At 43.3% G+C, this 19,972-nt stretch overlaps 2 protein-coding genes across 2 annotated transcripts; both read left to right on the forward strand.

The window, feature by feature from the left end:
* Positions 1 to 1,025: 1,025 nt before the first annotated feature.
* On the forward strand, positions 1,026 to 4,708 carry LOC122543306 (tubulin alpha chain). The gene is made up of 4 exons (XM_043681820.1): positions 1,026 to 1,129; positions 2,401 to 2,623; positions 2,748 to 2,896; positions 3,135 to 4,708. The coding sequence occupies exons 1-4, from the start codon at positions 1,127 to 1,129 to the stop codon at positions 4,113 to 4,115; spliced, it is 1,356 nt and encodes a 451-aa protein (XP_043537755.1). The 5' UTR covers positions 1,026 to 1,126; the 3' UTR covers positions 4,116 to 4,708.
* On the forward strand, positions 3,401 to 18,920 carry LOC122543308 (tubulin alpha chain-like). The gene is given in 3 exon segments (XM_043681822.1): positions 3,401 to 3,495; positions 18,103 to 18,235; positions 18,238 to 18,920. Coding segments are annotated over 2 exon segments (540 nt in total). The 5' UTR covers positions 3,401 to 3,495; positions 18,103 to 18,180; the 3' UTR covers positions 18,723 to 18,920.
* Positions 18,921 to 19,972: the final 1,052 nt, after the last annotated feature.

Below are 19,972 nucleotides of genomic sequence, written 5' to 3' on the forward strand. Positions count from 1 at the left end.
TTGGAATACTTACTAGAATTCCTCCACCCACTATGCTAGTAACTCCTTCAAATACTGGAATTTTTTTCTCATCTATGTTATTTTATTGATCTTCGGGCACCTGAGTGACGTACTGAATTTGCTGGACTGCGGCTTTGATCCACAATCTCTAATACAGAAGTGAAAATGTTATTACTGACAGAGAAAGGTGATACTTGATTTTTTTTGCCACTTTATCCACAAAAGATTATTTTTTCGTTAAAAAAATGGACATCGGCTTTGCGTTCCATTCCCCCTTTAATGATATCCATCCTTAAATCACACATTTAAACAAGTACACAATATCCTCAATGACAGATATATACCTAATTTAAACGTTTTCTACACAAAGGTCACATCAGACAGTAATTTTAGCACAATATCGTGTGTAGCCCCTGACTTTTCAACATTCCAAAGTCAAGGGTACATGATGGAATTGTGATATAAATTCTGCAGCAACTGCGGAGTCGGTCAAATTGCTTTCCTCATAGTCCGCATTCTGCAATCTCGGATCATCCCCGCCCCTACTGCAGATGTCTACATAACACACATTTCATTACTGCAATACTCATAATCTATTGAAGCTTTCAGTGGCCCTTGTGTTTTCTTGTTTAGTCATCCTTGTACAAATATTAAAAGATGCTAAACAGGGGGAACTCATTTTATTTTAAAGTCACCCTTTTCCAAGATTTGATATGTGAAAGATGAAGGGCGTGGTTTGAAGACTAGGGCTGCATAGCAAAGATATTCCAATTTCAAATCTCACCACTTGCTCAAGCGAAAGGTACTCGCCCCTTTTCTCGTACATTCTGCGGTGATTTATTTTGCGCAGTCCCTGAAACAGAACTTGTAACGTTAAAGCTGACGTGTTTTAAAATGCCAACATTTGCCCAATCCACTCTAATTGACATCTTCTCCCGCCACCTCCTTTCTTCCTCTGAACCAATGGCGATGAAAGATTGGACTAAGGACGGCCTCCATTCATATAAAAAGGCGCCATCCGCTAATATTTCCCACTCGGTTACTTACACCGACTCGTTATTGTCGAGCGAAGTAACAGTCCCATTCTTTGTAAGTTCATCCATATCATTTTCTGACTTGAATAAAAATGGTAAGTATACAATATTATTTTCCATCCAAAACTAATTTATATTCGTGCCGCCTGTCATATCGATGGTGCACAATTGCGCCGAAATTAATCAGCAACCTTTATTTTATCGCCGTCGTGGTGTACTTTCTTTTGAAGTGCAGTAGCGTTTGTAGTCGACTATAATGTTGCTTTGAAGTAACAAGCTTGGCAACGTTGTTTAAAATTGAAGCTCATTTGTCTTTTAATACATCAATGCTAAAGCTCGATGGCAGTAGCATTTGCTCTACCCCTCCCCCAAAACATAATTTTCCAGCGTGTAAAATATTCTTTGTCTGGGAGAAGTCATTAATCGATTATTTCGCTCGAGTGAGGCAGAAAGTGATCCTGGTGTAGCATCCATGTGTGTAATGCGCTGCATTGGTTTGGGGAGGGGAGGTGGGAGAGAGAAAAGGCGTCGCTCTGCTCTTTTTGAACGTGAAGCTTACCCGCGGGAATCAAGAGGTTTCTCTTTCATCCGCCTGGCTTTAAAGCGCTCCAGCTCTTCTGAACTGCCTGAATGAAAAGCGCGGGAGTTGGGGAACGCTCTCGGTGCGCAGTTTAAAATCTAGAGGGAGATTTGAGGTTGGGGAGGGTTAGACAAAGCAATAATTCTCATTCTGCAACTTAAATTGCTCGAGTTTATAAAAGACTAAAAGTCTGACCCTAACAATGGCTGTCGAGCCGTGTGTAAATGTGGTTATTTAGTAAATAAAGGTCTAGGCTTTACACGTACCCTTTTACATCTACTCCCATGTCCTGTTCAGCACTCTATAGATCCCACAGGGAAAACCTGGCGATGGATGGGAACGCTTTATCGAGCAGTTCGGGTACTAACATGGCGGAGCCGCTGTGGCCTGTAGGTGCCGCAGTGCGCACTACATCCTGGATATTGTAGTTCTGTCACTGGTTCCCGCGCGCACAGGGACGCAGCGGAAAACTACATCTCCCCCCCCCCCCCCCAAATATTTGTCGGAGCCTGGACCCGCTCACTGCGCATGTGCTGTTTTCCAAGCTCAGGCGCCAAGTATCATCTCGAGGAGCTGAAGCGTTCAAAGCAAACTTAAGTCAAAATCACAGACCTTGGCCATTATCGCTAGTGCATCAGCCGAGGATGTTTTTAACATCGCTGTTCTTGACTACAGTTTAGTGGTTGACGTGATCTTAGCGAGCGATGCTTGAGCAAAGCTGCAGGACAAATATCCTGAACTGATTGTATTGTATTCTTTTTTTCTCTCTCGTTCTCTTTTCTACAGCGTGAGTGCATCAGTATCCATGTTGGCCAGGCTGGAGTCCAGATTGGAAATGCCTGTTGGGAGCTTTACTGCTTGGAACACGGCATCCAGCCTGATGGGCAGATGCCCAGTGACAAGACCATCGGAGGTGGAGATGATTCCTTCAACACGTTCTTCAGTGAGACTGGAGCAGGCAAACATGTTCCACGAGCTGTGTTTGTGGACTTGGAGCCAACTGTAATAGGTAGGTGATAGCATGGGTGACAGTTGCCTTCAGATCTCTTCTCTTCTCTGGTTATGCTTGAGCCTGATTTCATCCCATGATTGCACGTGTTAATAAATTGCTGAATTTTGTCTCCCCATCCTAGATGAGGTTCGTACTGGTACATACCGCCAGCTGTTCCATCCTGAGCAGCTGATCACTGGGAAGGAAGATGCAGCCAATAACTATGCCCGTGGTCACTACACAATTGGCAAGGAGATCATTGACTTGGTTCTGGACCGCATCCGTAAACTGGTGAGCTGGCTGTTAAATCCCATTTTTAGCAAGGATTAAATCAAAACCTAAACTCTGTTCAATTTGTATAGGAGCTGTTTGCCCACTCTATATATAGAAAATTTCTTCTTGTAGTCTTCAAATAAATCTTTTGTTCTATGTTTATAATTAACCACATTCCATAAAAATAATTGTTACTGAGTAACAAATACACTGTGTACTTAATATGCTTGTGGTATCTCTGCTTATTTTAAAACAGGCTGACCAATGCACAGGTCTGCAAGGTTTCCTGGTGTTCCACAGCTTTGGTGGTGGCACTGGCTCTGGGTTTACATCTCTTCTGATGGAACGTCTCTCCGTTGACTATGGCAAGAAATCCAAGCTTGAATTCTCCATCTACCCAGCTCCTCAGGTGTCCACTGCAGTGGTGGAGCCTTACAATTCCATCCTGACAACCCACACTACCCTGGAGCACTCTGATTGTGCTTTCATGGTTGACAACGAAGCCATCTATGACATCTGCCGAAGAAACTTAGATATTGAAAGGCCAACTTACACCAACCTGAACCGCCTCATCAGTCAGATAGTGTCCTCTATCACTGCCTCCCTTCGCTTTGATGGTGCCCTGAATGTTGATCTGACCGAGTTCCAGACCAACTTGGTGCCATATCCCCGTATCCATTTCCCCTTGGCCACTTATGCACCAGTTATCTCTGCTGAGAAGGCATACCATGAGCAGCTTTCAGTGTCTGAGATAACCAATGCATGTTTTGAGCCAGCCAACCAGATGGTCAAATGTGACCCTCGCCATGGCAAGTACATGGCCTGCTGTCTCCTTTACCGTGGTGACGTAGTGCCAAAAGATGTCAATGCTGCTATTGCTACTATTAAAACCAAGCGTAGCATCCAGTTTGTGGATTGGTGTCCCACTGGTTTTAAGGTTGGTATTAACTACCAGCCTCCTACTGTGGTTCCTGGAGGTGACTTGGCCAAGGTTCAGCGGGCTGTATGTATGTTGAGCAACACCACAGCCATTGCTGAAGCTTGGGCTCGCCTGGACCACAAGTTTGACCTGATGTACGCCAAGCGTGCCTTTGTTCACTGGTATGTTGGTGAGGGTATGGAGGAAGGAGAGTTCTCGGAAGCCCGTGAGGATATGGCTGCCTTAGAGAAGGATTACGAGGAAGTTGGTGTTGACTCTATCGAAGGGGAAGGAGAGGAGGAAGGGGAAGAATATTAACATGATTTTGACATCACAATATGGTGCTGCTGTAACAGGGAGCTAAGATTAAAATGCAAAACATTGAGTTTTAAACAATTGTTTATTGAAGATTGACCAAATTGAATTGGATCTCCCTTTTCCTATTGGGCATTGCATCGTGGTTATGTCAATGTGTTTGCATTCCATAATTTTAAGCAAATGTTCTGCTGTGCTTTGTCTGGGAGAAAGTGAGGACTGCAGATGCTGGAGATCAGTTGTGTGGTGCTGGAAAAGTACAGCTGGTCAGACAGCATCTGAGCAGGAGAATCAATGTTTTAGGCATAAGCCCTTCATCTGGAATGAGGGGCACAGTCTGCCCAATGTTGAGCCTCTGCTATACTATACTTGTAGTAACTCTTGGAAGTAATATCATGGCTTCAGTTCAGTGAACAGCTAATGTTTAAGTTGCAATGTGTGCTAAATGTAATGAGACATAACACTTGTAATATCTGTAGCAATATACATCTGAATTGAGATTGCTATGCAGCACAAAGTAAATTTGTCACAGATGTAACTCTTGTTCTGTCTTTATGGCATTATCAATAAATGATCCCTGTCATGTCTTGTCTTGATGCATTGGTCCTGGGCACTTGAAATTACCTAATTACTGAATGGCTGAAATATATATATTTTATTTTTAACCTTAACCTTGCCAACAGTTGAGTTGGACAGGAGGTTAAGTCTCAATATTGGTGTTCAGCATGCTGGGAACAAAATAATTAGTGATAAATTCATTTTTTTTCTAGTGGATGCTGTAATACCTGACACTCCAGGACTGGGCTATTTGAAATACCTCATTATTTAGGCAATGGATCAAGTTGGCCTAATTATCACCAGGGAGACAGGGCCAAAGAGGGATGAATGAGGAAACAGTTTTGATTTCCACTCTATAGGATGGAAAAAGTTACCTTACAGATTATACAATAGTTTTATCAAAGTGCTTCCTGGGGTGATGTACTATGCAACAAGGAGAGAGTGAAGATTGGCGGTCATTAAAAATGTGTGGTAGTGGAAAAGCACAGCTGGTCAGGCAGCATCTTAGGAGCCGGAGCGTTGACATTAGGAACAAGTTCCTCATCAGCAATGTGGGGGGGGGGGGGCGTGCTGAGAGATAAATGGGAGAGAAGAAGGGTGGGGATGTGATGTGTTTTTTTTCTGTGCACCTCCACATACATCTGTGGTCTCCTACATTGGAGAGATAGGATGCCAACTTGTGGAACGTCCCAGAGAGCATCTTTGGACGTGCACTACACAGCCCCACCACTCCATGGCTGAGCATTTCAACGTTCCCCCTTCACAGACATGCAAGTCCTAGGTTGCCTCTAATGCCAAGTTCTAATCACCTGATGTCTGGTGGAAGAATGTCTTGTTTTCTGCCTTTGGACCCTCCAACCACATGGATCAATGCCAATTTCACCAGTTTCTTCATCTCTCCTCCCCTGACCTTATCTCAGATTCAACCTTCCAAATCAGCACTGCCCTCTTGAACTGTCCATCACACCCACCTTCATCTACCTATTGTGTTCCAAGATACCTTCACCCCACCCCAATTCCTAACGAAGAGCCGATGCTCAAAACATCAATTCTCCTTGGATGCAGCCTGATTGGTTGTGCTTTTCCAGCACCACACTTTCTGACCCCTATTCAAAAAGGTTAAGTGGACCTGGCTCCTGATTCTATGAAGAGTAAGGTGGTTAAAATTGCAATATGGAAAAATCTTAAGGAGCCTGACTTGCTAGATATTAAGGAAACTTAAATTTTCAACATGAGGGTCACAGTCCTTGAATTAAGAGGCTGGCCATTTCTGTCAAATGTTTTAAGAATCTCTGGAATTGTATACCCCTTTTTTTTTGGAAAAAGACAACATGGAGTTAAAGTAGGAAGATTGGTATAACTTGGAATACCATCACAAACCATCCTTAGCAAAAAGTATTTTCAGGAAGGAACTTTTACTAATGGTTACCTTAACTTCAGGTTGTAAAAATGCTCCCATTGATCCAATCACCTTTAATTTTAAATACCTTGAATAGCTATTCTATGGCAAGTGCTGAACTTTAGACAGCAAAGAGAAGTTCCTTGAGACGAACCTTGGGTTTTTAATTTAAAACAAAAACAGGATGTGAGTATAGCATTTGTTGCCCTTGAACTAAGTGGCTTGCTCCATCATTTCAGAGAACAATTGAATCAGGGTAGTTCATTGGTCTGGAGACAAATGTATCCTTCCCCAAAGGACAATAGTTAATTGGCTGGGCATTTTCAACAATCAATAGTAATTCCATGGTCACTATTACTAAATTTCAATTCCAGATTTTAATCAATAAAACACCAATCTTTTAGCTTCTGTAGTGCGATTGGAATAAACTTCTTCCCCCGGAGCATCAGCCTGGTTGTCTAGACTACTAGGCAAAAGAGAGGACTGGAGATTAGAGTCAAGAGTGTGGTACTGGAAAAGCACAGCTGGTCAGGCAGCATCCGAGGAGCAGGAGAATCGATATTTTGGGCAAACACCCTTCTTCAGGAATGAGGCTGTGAGCCAAGGAATGGTGAGATAAATGGGAGGGAGGGGTAGGGCTGGGGGAGATTAGCTGAGAATGCATGAGGTGGATGGAGGTGAGGGTAATGGTGATAGGTTGGAAAGGAGGGTGGTGCTGAGTTGGAACAGGGGTAAGGTGGGAGGGGAAATGAGGAAACTGGTGAAACTCACATTGATGCCGTGGGGTTGGAGGGTCCCAAGGCAGAAGATGAGGCATTCTTCTTCCAGGCATCGGGTGGTTAGGGAGTGGTGATGGAGGAGCACCAGGCTCTGCATGTCCTCGGCATTTTTATAGGAGGCAGGGTGGGAGGAGGTGTAGTCCAGGTAGCCGTGGATGTCGGTGGGTTTGTAGAAGATGTCAGTGTAGAGTCGGTCATCATTGATGGAGATGGAGAGATCCAGGAAGGGGAGGGAGGTGTTTGAGATGGTCCAGGTTAATTTAAGGTCATGGTGGAATGTGTTGGTGAATTGATGAACTGTTCAACCTCCTCATGAGAGCACAAGGTGGCGCCGATACAGTCATCAATGTCATGGAGGAAAAGGTGGAGAATGGTGCCGGTGTAACTGCGGAAGATGACTGTTCCATGTAAGAGACAGGCATAGCTGGGCCCATGTGGGTGCCCATGGCTACCCCTTTTGTCTGGAGGAAATGGAAGGATTCAAAGGAGAAATTTTTGAGGGTGAGGACCAGTTCAGCCAAACGAATGAGATTATCAATGGAAGAGTACTTGTGGGGACGTCGGGAGAGGAAGAAATGGAAGCCCTCATCATGGCAGATGGAGGTGTATAGGGACTGGATGTCCATGGTGAAGATGAGGTGTTGGGGGCCTTGGGAACGAAAGTCTTGGAGGATGTGGAGGCATAGCTGGTGTCCCAAATATATGTGGGGAGCTCCTGGACCAGGGGGAATAGGACAGTATCAAGGTATGTGGAGGTGAATTCGGTGGGGCAGGAGCAGGCCGAGACAATGGGTCAGCCGGGGTAGTCAGACTTGTGAATCTTGGGGAGGAGGTAGAACCGGACGGTGTGGGGTTCTACCTCCTCCCCAAGATTCACAAGTCTGACTACCCCGGCTGACCCATTGTCTCGGCCTGCTCCTGCCCCACCGAATTCACCTCCACATACCTTGATACTGTCCTATTCCCCCTGGTCCAGGAGCTCCCCACATATATTTGGGACACCAGCTATGCCTCCACATCCTCCAAGACTTTCGTTCCCAAGGCCCCCAACACCTCATCTTCACCATGGACATCCAGTCCCTATACACCTCCATCTGCCATGATGAGGGCTTCCATTTCTTCCTCTCCCGACGTCCCCACAAGTACTCTTCCATTGATAATCTCATTCGTTTGGCTGAACTGGTCCTCACCCTCAAAAATTTCTCCTTTGAATCCTTCCATTTCCTCCAGACAAAAGGGGTAGCCATGGGCACCCACATGGGCCCAGCTATGCCTGTCTCTTACATGGAACAGTCATCTTCCGCAGTTACACCGGCACCATTCTCCACCTTTTCCTCCATGACATTGATGACTGTATGGTCCTGGGCCTCCTTCACCGCCGCTCCCTCACCACCAGACGCCTGGAGGAAGAACGCCTCATCTTCCGCCTCGGAATATTTCAACCCCAGGGCATCAATGTGGACTTCACCAGTTTCCTCATTTCCCCTTCCCCCACCTCACCCTAGTTCTAAACTTCCAGCTCAGCAATGTCCCCATGACTTGTCCGGAGTTGTCCTACCTGCATATCTCCTTTTCCACCTATCCACTCCACCCTCTCCTCCCTGACCTATCACCTTCATCCCCTCCCCCACTCACCCATTGTAAAAGCTGTGCTCTTCCAGCACCACTAATCCAGAATCTGGTTTCCAGCATCTGCAGTCATTGTTTTTACCTCCTAGCTTATTAACATGACCATATTCTATCCGTACTATATCAAAGCATACTAATAGCTAGTTAAAACATCTCTGAATCCATAATGACTGAACTTAGAATTAGTGACTAAAAACATCTGAGGATGCATAATTAATGAGGAAAAAATTAATGTTTGTGAAATGTTTGTGAGATTATTCGCCATCATAATCCATTTGATTAGTTGAATCTGATTTTAAATATTCTTGTGTAATCAAAATATACAAGTCAGTATGAATTTTCTTTCTGACAAAATCCTCCTTTGTGGTGGCTCCAACTTTGCTTTGAAAATGATAAAGAGACTAAAAAATTGCACATGCTGGAATCCAAGGTAGACAAGCAGGAATCTGGAAGAACACAGCAAGCCAGGCAGCATCAGGAGGTGGAGAAGTCGGGTTCGGGTATAACTTCTTCAGGACTGGACTCAAAATGATAAAAGCATACACTGAATGATCTGCATTGAGAGCACACAAGACATCTAAACAACAGCAAATTATATAGCTCCTTTAATGTAGAGTTCATAGGAACATTATAGCACAAAGTATGACACATGCTTCAGAAAGTGGTATTAGGACAGATGACTGAAAGCCTGGTTTAAATGGTAGGTTTTAAGATATCTCTGAAGGGAGAGAAGAGAGAACACAGAATTCCAGAGCTTGTGGTCCAGACAACTGATGTCACAAACACGAATGGTAGGTCTATAAATATTGGGAATACTCAACAGGCCATGTTTAGAGCAGTACAGATATCCCAAAGTGTTGTACATTTGTAAATTACAGGGATGGCGAGGGGTGAGGCTATGCATGGATTTGAAAACAAGGTTGAGAATTTTAAAACCAAGACACTGCTTCGCTGGGAGCAATTGCATATCAGCGAGAACAGGGGTGATAGATGAATGCCTTTTCCTGCAAATTAAGACGGGGCAGTTGTGTTTTGGATTACCGCAGGTTTAAGGAGGATGGTGGGTCAGATATAAATACAGTATAAATGAATGCAACATTTGGGAGAGTTAAGCAGATGTTTCTGTACACTATGGACGGGTTGGACCGAAGGGTCTGTTTCCATGCTGTACATCTCTCTGACTCTCTGTCCTCGGCGGCAATAGTACTCGGTTCCTGAGTGTGGGGTTCGGCCACTCATGGGTTCATGTGGCAGGTCCAGCCACATCCACACCAGCTTCATTATTGTCTTTCCAACTCGGTCATTTCATTTTGGTTTGGTTGCTCTGGGGCGTCCTCCTGTGGGAGGCCGGAGCCCTGTGTATCTTCATCCCCGCTCAATCATGGGTGGCGGTGTCAGAAGACGAGATGGAATCTGTCAGTTGACTCAGAGCAAGGACCCATCAGTCAATGTCCAGCATTGGAGGAGGTGCGGGACCCCCGCAGTGTGACGGTCTCCAGCTCGGAAGCGGCTGATGCAAAAGCGATGTGAAAAGGAGCACATTGCCAGGACCCCAGGGACGATGTCAAACTGGATGGGCAGAGAGTGTGAACTCTATGGAGGGCGGGGGAGATGAACTTTTTAAGCTGTTTCAGTTTTTGTCATATCAATTTAATATTAATTTATTCAATATTTTACCGTTTGTACAATTTATTCAGTAATTTATTCTGGAATCCAAGACGGTGCTGAAACGTGGCGGCGGCATTATACACTTTCACTGTACCGAGGTACAAGTGATAATATTAAATAAATCGAAGTCTAAAGTGATCATTAAGTAAATCCAGTCCACGAATGTCAGTACAGGACTGGGGTTAGCTAATCTCAGCAGAGTAGCAATATAAAATTGAACTGGACCTCCCAATAAATGATCTCCACATTCCTGATGAAGGGCTTATATGCTGGAAAGGTCGACTCTCCTGCTCTTCCGATGCTGCTTGACTGACTGCTTTTCGGGCACTACACTTCTTAACTCCATATAAATGGTCAGAGGTCAGGAATTAGACCACAAGAAGCAGAAACTAGGCCATTCGGCCAATCGAGTCTGCTCCGCCATCCGATCAGGTTATTTAACCCCATTTTCCCGCTTTCTCCCAGTAATCTTTGATCCCCTTGGCAATCAAGTACTTATCTATCTCTGTTTTAAATATACTCAATGGCCTGGCCTCCACAGCCTTCTGTGGCAATGAATTTCACAGGTTCACCACTCTCTGGCTGAACAAGCTTTTCCTTATCTCTGTTCTAAGGCTGTGCCCTCAGGTCCTGGTCTCTCTTGCCAATGGAAACATCTTCCCAACATCCACTCTGTCCAGGCCATTCAGTACTCTGTATGTTTGAATCAGATCCCTCCACCACCAAACCCCCCCCCCCGCCACCCCATCCTTCTAAACTTAATCAAGTGTAGGCCCAGAGTCCTCAACAGTTCCTCATATGTTAAGCCTTTCATTAATTCTGCAGTGAGTAACTCTTGTCTCCACAATGCCTGTTCAGCATCTACAAGGTTGTTGGAGATCAGTCATCTCAGGTCCAGGGCCTCATTATAGGAGTTCCTCAGGGTAATGTCCTATGCCAAACCATCTTCACTTACTTCATCAATGACCTTGCCATCATCATAAGGTCAGAAATGGGGATGTTCACTAACATTTGCAATGTTCAGAACCATTCGCATTTTTTTAGATACCAACACAGTCCATTATAAATGCAGCAAGATCTGTATAATGTTTCAGGCTTGTGTTGGAAAGTGGCAAGATTCACGTGTGGTGTGACAATGCTGCTCCTTTAACAAAGTCATGCTGTCCTTGGCTTTTTTTAGTGAGGTCATAAAAGCAGCGATTCCGAAAAGTCTGAGTTTAACTACTTGAGAATGCTTTCAAGTTTAAAAAAAAACACTTTTACAATGAAAGTGAATTGGCCATTTTTCCCAGCTCAGCTTTCCTCTGGTTTGGTTTGGTCTGGCTGTTCACTGAAAGCAGTCAGTCAATTGTTTGCTGCAAAGAAGCAGGTCCATGCTGATCCTCCCTCTCTCTGACATCTTTCGTGTAAGACGTTGTGTTTGATTTTACCTTTTTTTTGCCAGGGGTATTTATGGGGATTGTTCAAGGAATTTGGAACAGCATCATTAAGCTGGGATAATTTGTTGGGTTTTCAGATAGGTTACGTTATTCCATATTCTGTTCTCTTTCGTTTGTGTTTCATTCGGTAATCTTGCAAATAAATTCTGTTTTGTTTAAAACTAAGTTGCTGGGCCAGCTGCATCACTCCTGGAATATCCACGTTACATCTGCTTAAAACTACTAGCAAAATTAGGGTCTGGGCTACTTTCTTACAATATTTTGAAGGGGTCTGGTCTGGTCCATAACAGTGGAATAAACTTTCTGAGGAAGTGGTGGATGTGGTACAATTACAACATTTAAAAGACACTTAGATAAATACATGAATAATAAATGTTTGGAGGGATATGGGTCAGGAGCAGGCAGATGGGACTAGTTTAGTTTGGGATTATGTTCGGAATGGATGGTTTGGACCGAAAGGTGTGTTTCTGTGCTGTATGATTCTATAGGCACCAGGCAATGTCCATTTCCAACAAAAAAGAATCTAACCGTCACCCATTTGACATGCAATAGTATTACCAACACTCAGTCCCCAATATCAACATTCTGGGAGTTACCATTGGCCAGAAACCAATTTGGACTAACCAAATACAAAGGAACCTTGATTATACGAAGGACACAGGTGGGGAGTATTTTGGTCAGTTAATTGAATTCGGGATAATCGAATGCCGGATAACATAGTTTAGCCAAGCATCAGGACCTTATGATCTTGCTGGATAATCTGATATTCGGATTATCGAATGCCGGATAATAGAGGTTCCTCTGTAAATATAGTGGCTCCAACAACAAGTCAGAGGCTAGGAATACTGCAGCAAGTAACTCACCTCATGACTCCCTAAATGTTGTCCACTGTTTACAAGGCAGAAGTCAGGAGTATGATGGAATAATCCCCACTTGCCTGGATGGGTGCAGCTCCAACAACACTCAAGAAGCTTGACACCATTCAGGTCAAAGCTGCCCAGTTGTTTGGCACTACATCCACAATCATCCACTCTCTCTACTACTGAGACAGAGTACAGCAGTGTGTACGATCTACAAGATGCACATCAGAAATTCACCAAAACTTCATAGACAGCACATTCCAAACCCATGGCCACTACCATTTGAAGATAGGTACACAGAAACACCACCATCTGCAAGTTCTCCTCCAAGGAGAAAGTGAGGGCTGCAGATGCTGGAGATCAGAGCAGATCCTGTTCCTTGGATGCTGCCTGACCTGCTGCGCTTTTCCAGCAACAAGTTCTTCTCCAACCCAATCATCATCCTGATTTGGAAATATATTGCTGCTCCTTCATCATCGCTGGATCAAAATCCTGGAATTACTTCCCTAACAGCATTATGGGTGTACCTAAACCAAATAAACTGCAGCAGATCAAGAAGGCAGCTCAACACCACTTTCTTAAGGACACCTGGAGATGGGCATTGAGCCCATTAGGATTCACTCAGCCAGTGAAGCCCACATTCCATGAATTGATTTTTTAAAAAAAGCACTTCAACATCTCACCACTCCTCCGAGGATATCTTCCAAACTTACAACCTCTAGAAATTAGAAGAAGAAGGGTTCAATTCCCGCCTCGGGCGACTGACTGTGTGGAGTTTTCACGTTCTCCCCATGTCTGCGTGGGTTTCCTCCGGGTGCTCCGGTTTCCTCCCACAGTCCAAAGATGTGCAGGTCAGGTGAATTGGCCATGCTAAATTGCCCGTAGTGTTAGGTAAGGGGTAGATGTAGGAGTATGGGTGGGTTGCGCTTCGGCGGGGCGGTGTGGACTTGTTGGGCCGAAGGGCCTGTTTCCACACTGTAAATAATCTAATCTAATCTAATCTAATCTAATCTAAAAGATGAATAAGAACAGCCTCACATGCAAGTTCCCCTCCAAGCCACACAGTCTGATTTGAAACTAATTGGCCATTACTTAATTATTGCTGGGCCAAAATCCTGGAACTCCCTCTGTAACAGCACCATGGATGTCCCCAGAACCCAAGAATTGCATAAGTTTAAGAAAGCAATTCACCAGCAACTTCTCTAAGCAGTTAGGGACTGGCAACAAATACTGGCATAGCCAGTGAGGCCCACAGCCCATGAAGAAAGAAAAAAATGTGGTTATAGAGGAGAGAAATCTGACTGCTCTTATTTACTGGAAAGTGTTCTCAGGTGGAAAGGAGGATTTAGCTTCCTGAGGACAAACATACCCCCATTTCACTGACACACAATCAAATAATCCATCTGGCACATGAAAAGTGGCCACTTGGCTTAAAATATTAAAAGTTAACAGCTCCCCTGGGTTTCTGAATGGGTTTAGCAATATTTTATGAGTTGGCCCTTGAGAAAAATATGACACGTGGAGAGGACCAGCCCTTGAATGACTTTACTGAGTTATTCACTGATACACATGGACCCGTTTCACTTTATCATGAGAGCAGAACATTTGGGCAGTGGTTTCCAAAGTCCCAATGATCCCCAGTTCTTCTTCCTAAATTTTCCATACCAAGCAACTTAGCACTTAGGGAGCTGTCATGCACAGTTGATCAACTAACTGACAACAAATAAAGTGTGACCTCATAGAAAAGCACAGTTTTTCTGATTCACTTTGTCAAAGTACATGAGAACAACTACGGTCCAGGAAACGAAATGGCAAGGAAAACAAAACAGGCATTTAAAACATTCCACATTTGACTGTTTTAAAGTGATTTCAGCAATTAAACCAATTTTTAACTCTGTTTTCTCTCCAGAGATGCTGCCAGATCCGCTGAGTTTCTTCAGGGTTCTCTGTCTTTGTTGAATATATTTTAATGTTTCAATGCAAGGTTAAAGGAGATTGTTTTATCTCAAGTGGGGATTTAGGTCATAGCTTGATTATCTTGTCCAAACACTGCTCTTGTGTGAGCCTCAAGTGTTGAGAAGCCAGCATCTAGCATTTTGATTCCTCCTTTATCTGAAATTTGTGCCTAAGAACACATAAATGATTGACATTTTGTATAACATCCAAAGTGGATCCAGTGGCGCAATGCATAACTCATTTGATTCCGAAAGAGAGGATTATAGGTTGAACCCCTATCTGGGTTGAGTGTAAACTTTTAGGGCAGCATGGTGGCTCAGTGGTTAGCACTGCTGCCTCACAACACCAGGAACTCTGGTTCGATTCCCTACTTGGGCAACTGTCTATGTGGAGTTTGTTCTTTCTCCCCGTGCCTGCATGGGTTTCCTCCCACAATCCAATGATGTGCAAGTCAAGTAAATTGGCCATGCTAAATTGCTCATAGTGTTAGGTGCATTAGTCAGGGGTAAATATAGGGTAGGGGAATGGGTCTGGGTTACTCTTTGAAGGATTGGTGTGGATTTGTTGTGTTGAAGGGCCTGTTTCCATACTGTAGGGAATCTAATCTAATTTTTAATATACCTTACAGGAACAATTATCAAATTTCAACACCAAGCCACATAAGTAGATATAGTACAGGTGGGCAACAACCACCTGTAGTGAAGTAGAGTGAAAAACAGCGGTGATGGGCAAGTCATGCCTACCCTTCCCCCCCCACCATGATGGCCTCGGCACAGGCTTACTTATGGGGAAAACACAGTAAAGTTGATATGAGGAATGTCATAATGCTATGCATGTGGGCGGCACGGTGGCACAGTGGTTAGCACTGCTGCCTCACCCCACCATGATGGCCTCGGCACAGGCTTACTTATGGGGAAAACACAGTAAAGTTGATATGAGGAATGTCATAATGCTATGCATGCTAGGGACCCAATGATCTATTCTTCCTATTTTTAATGGTCTTATAACAAGACATTTCCTTGTTCAGGTGCAATACCCTCTAAATGTGGTCAAACCAATAACCTGTATAATGATAGAATCACACCCTTTGATTTACAATTAATGATTCAAATACCCAATATCTATTAACATTAGCTCCCTCTCCACTATTCACCATCAACATTGAGTGATCTGTGCGTAAGTAAGAACTAAATCTCTCAATTTCTTTCAGCAAAGTTCCCTGCAAACGATATATGTGGTCTCTATTGGTCACAACCAACGTGTATGACACTACATTTGTCAGATTTTGATTTAATCTGCAAATTTACTATATACTGTATACCCTAACATACTAGTCCAGAGTGGGTGTGATTCTGCCATTACAAATCACAATGGACCAATGCTTTCTTGCTTTACAACTTTCACGACCATTCCTTTTAATTTTTGTTCAATGCCATCATTGTCATTGAATATCTCCCATCCATTGCCTTAGCCCTTTTGTTCTTCCTCCCCCTCCCCCCTTTCAATAGCATTACTCTTTCCACAGATGCTGCCAGATCTGCTGAGTACTTCCAGAATTCTCTAGTTTTTATTTTAGATTTCTAGAACTTGCAGTGTTTTGCTTTTATTCAACCTCCTGGGAGAGAACAGAATAAATGGTTATGATAGCTTTAGATTATATAATAAGGGAAAAAGATCTAGTGGAATTAAATCACCAGCATGGACTGGTGGACAGGGTGGTCTATTTCTGTGCTGCATAGATTTATAATCAACATATTCTTTTAAAAAGTGCTCTATTATTAAAACACCATTTACGTGCAACACTTCCATCGTATAAACATTATATGATTTATGGGAAATTAATTATTCGAAATTAATTTGAAAACGGTTTCTTCAAATAAATTTGAGAACCACTGGCCCAGATAATGTGCGCAAATCTCTGGAGCAGGACTTGAATTCGCAATCTCCGATTAAAAGACCAGAAAGGTACCATTGAGACAAAAAGCTGATATCTGATGCTTTCAAGGTTGTCTATTACAGATCGAAAAGTTCCCGTTCTAAAGAGAATTGGGCAGCTTTATACTGCACAACCTCCATTTCAATGTTATCCAGGCTAAAACCACAGGTCCAATATTTTACGTTGCCGTGATATAGCAAATCGAATGCATTTTTAAAATAGCCACATCAGACAGTAATTTTAGCACAATATCGTGTGTAGCCCCTGACTTTTCAACATTCCAAAGTCAAGGGTACATGATGGAATTGTGATATAAATTCTGCAGCAACTGCGGAGTCGGTCAAATTGCTTTCCTCATAGTCCGCATTCTGCAATCTCGGATCATCCCCGCCCCTACTGCAGATGTCTACATAACACACATTTCATTACTGCAATACTCATAATCTATTGAAGCTTTCAGTGGCCCTTGTGCTTTCTTGTTTAGTCATCCTTGTACAAATATTAAAAGATGCTAAACGGGGGGAACTCATTTTATTTTAAAGTCACCCTTTTCCAAGATTTGATATGTGAAAGATGAAGGGCGACACACATTTCATTACTGCAATACTCATAATCTATTGAAGCTTTCAGTGGCCCTTGTGTTTTCTTGTTTAGTCATCCTTGTACAAATATTAAAAGATGCTAAACAGGGGGAACTCATTTTATTTTAAAGTCACCCTTTTCCAAGATTTGATATGTGAAAGATGAAGGGCGTGGTTTGAAGACTAGGGCTGCATAGCAAAGATATTCCAATTTCAAATCTCACCACTTGCTCAAGCGAAAGGTACTCGCCCCTTTTCTCGTACATTCTGCGGTGATTTATTTTGCGCAGTCCCTGAAACAGAACTTGTAACGTTAAAGCTGACGTGTTTTAAAATGCCAACATTTGCCCAATCCACTCTAATTGACATCTTCTCCCGCCACCTCCTTTCTTCCTCTGAGCCAATGGCGATGAAAGATTGGACTAAGGACGGCCTCCATTCATATAAAAAGGCGCCATCCGCTAATATTTCCCACTCGGTTACTTACACCGACTCGTTATTGTCGAGCGAAGTAACAGTCCCATTCTTTGTAAGTTCATCCATATCATTTTCTGACTTGAATAAAAATGGTAAGTATACAATATTATTTTCCATCCAAAACTAATTTATATTCGTGCCGCCTGTCATATCGATGGTGCACAATTGCGCCGAAATTAATCAGCAACCTTTATTTTATCGCCGTCGTGGTGTACTTTCTTTTGAAGTGCAGTAGCGTTTGTAGTCGACTATAATGTTGCTTTGAAGTAACAAGCTTGGCAACGTTGTTTAAAATTGAAGCTCATTTGTCTTTTAATACATCAATGCTAAAGCTCGATGGCAGTAGCATTTGCTCTACCCCTCCCCCAAAACATAATTTTCCAGCGTGTAAAATATTCTTTGTCTGGGAGAAGTCATTAATCGATTATTTCGCTCGAGTGAGGCAGAAAGTGATCCTGGTGTAGCATCCATGTGTGTAATGCGCTGCATTGGTTTGGGGAGGGGAGGTGGGAGAGAGAAAAGGCGTCGCTCTGCTCTTTTTGAACGTGAAGCTTACCCGCGGGAATCAAGAGGTTTCTCTTTCATCCGCCTGGCTTTAAAGCGCTCCAGCTCTTCTGAACTGCCTGAATGAAAAGCGCGGGAGTTGGGGAACGCTCTCGGTGCGCAGTTTAAAAGTGTCCTCTATCACTGCCTCCCTTCGCTTTGATGGTGCCCTGAATGTTGATCTGACCGAGTTCCAGACCAACTTGGTGCCATATCCCCGTATCCATTTCCCCTTGGCCACTTATGCACCAGTTATCTCTGCTGAGAAGGCATACCATGAGCAGCTTTCAGTGTCTGAGATAACCAATGCATGTTTTGAGCCAGCCAACCAGATGGTCAAATGTGACCCTCGCCATGGCAAGTACATGGCCTGCTGTCTCCTTTACCGTGGTGACGTAGTGCCAAAAGATGTCAATGCTGCTATTGCTACTATTAAAACTAAACGTACCATCCAGTTTGTGGATTGGTGTCCCACTGGTTTTAAGGTTGGTATTAACTACCAGCCTCCTACTGTGGTTCCTGGAGGTGACTTGGCCAAGGTTCAGCGGGCTGTATGTATGTTGAGCAACACCACAGCCATTGCTGAAGCTTGGGCTCGCCTGGACCACAAGTTTGACCTGATGTACGCCAAGCGTGCCTTTGTTCACTGGTATGTTGGTGAGGGTATGGAGGAAGGAGAGTTCTCGGAAGCCCGTGAGGATGTGGCCGCCTTAGAGAAGGATTACGAGGAAGTTGGTGTTGACTCTATCGAAGGGGAAGGAGAGGAGGAAGGGGAAGAATATTAAGCTTGAATTACTATCCCACTCACAAATGCATATTGTGGTGTGAGCTCCAGCCTCAGTTAATATTGGTGTTTTTTAAGGGTACCTTTTAGTACATTGTAGCATATGTAGCTGTCTTTACAGTGATCTCTGGTCTGATTATGTCTGTTTGTCTATGCATAATCTTTTGTCTGATGCAATAAAGGAGCTTATTGGTCTCAATTTGTTTCTTTTTGTCAATAGTTGCATTCATTTAAATCACTTTCTTGATTCCTGTTACCCTTGCCTTAAGAAAAGTCTCACTTGGAACATTCAATTGAGTGGTTGGGCACAAGTTGTACTCTTACGAGCATCCTTATTTGAGGATTTTTTTTTAAACTTATGGTTGAACCCTCTGCATTAATCTAATTTCAGTGCTGCTACCTGCAGTGTTTTGTTTTATCTAGACGTGCTATGATGTGTAACTTGGTATTGGCAGCAAGCTTTGCTATGCTGTTGTCACCAAAATGCTAATGCATGTCTTAATTAAACCTGAAGTTGAATTGCTGTGCAGGCTATATTATGCTTTTTGAAATATAATGCAAAAATGCAGGTGCAGCAAGCAATTAATGTGACCAATGTGGAGGAGCTTGTTAAAAATCACAACACCAGCCTATAGTTCCAACAGGATGATTTTTGGGAGCACTAGCTTTCAGAACACTACTTTGTGTAGCTCTGGGGCCGGATCATAAGACAGAATTTATAGCACAAGATCATAGTGTCATTCAACTGAAATGATTGAACAAACCTAAAATAAGTTTTTATCTTGGAATGGGTTGCAGGTTTCAGTTCACATGTAAATCCTAGAACTTCTTTCAAGTCACGTTCTTGATAACTTTAAGGTTTTAAAAAGTGACATCTCAGCTCAGACAATACACTTAAAAGCATGAGGTTTGAATTTGTCTCTCCCATCTTAAGTCAGACTAGTTTCACTTACAAAGTAGCAATTTATTAATGAATTGACTGCAGATTGTGCCTTTTGAGCAAAATAGAATGTTTCTGTAAATTATAGTTTCACCCCATAGACCTGTGTATACAGAAATGAGTGCTGGTGTAAAACCAGAGGGTGTGCACATGTGTGAAAGTGGGGGGGGGCAAGGTGTATGATGGTTTGTGTGTATGGTGTAGTGGGGTCACGTGTAGTTGAGGCCTCTGCTCAGTCACTCTCCATTGTTGCAAATCCTGAAGTATGCCTTGGCGCATAGTCAGCTGAAGATCTGATGCTGAATGTTCCT

This window comes from Chiloscyllium plagiosum, chromosome 43 (genome assembly GCF_004010195.1).
Source record: "Chiloscyllium plagiosum isolate BGI_BamShark_2017 chromosome 43, ASM401019v2, whole genome shotgun sequence".
In the NCBI taxonomy this organism is placed as follows: Eukaryota; Metazoa; Chordata; class Chondrichthyes; order Orectolobiformes; family Hemiscylliidae; genus Chiloscyllium; species Chiloscyllium plagiosum.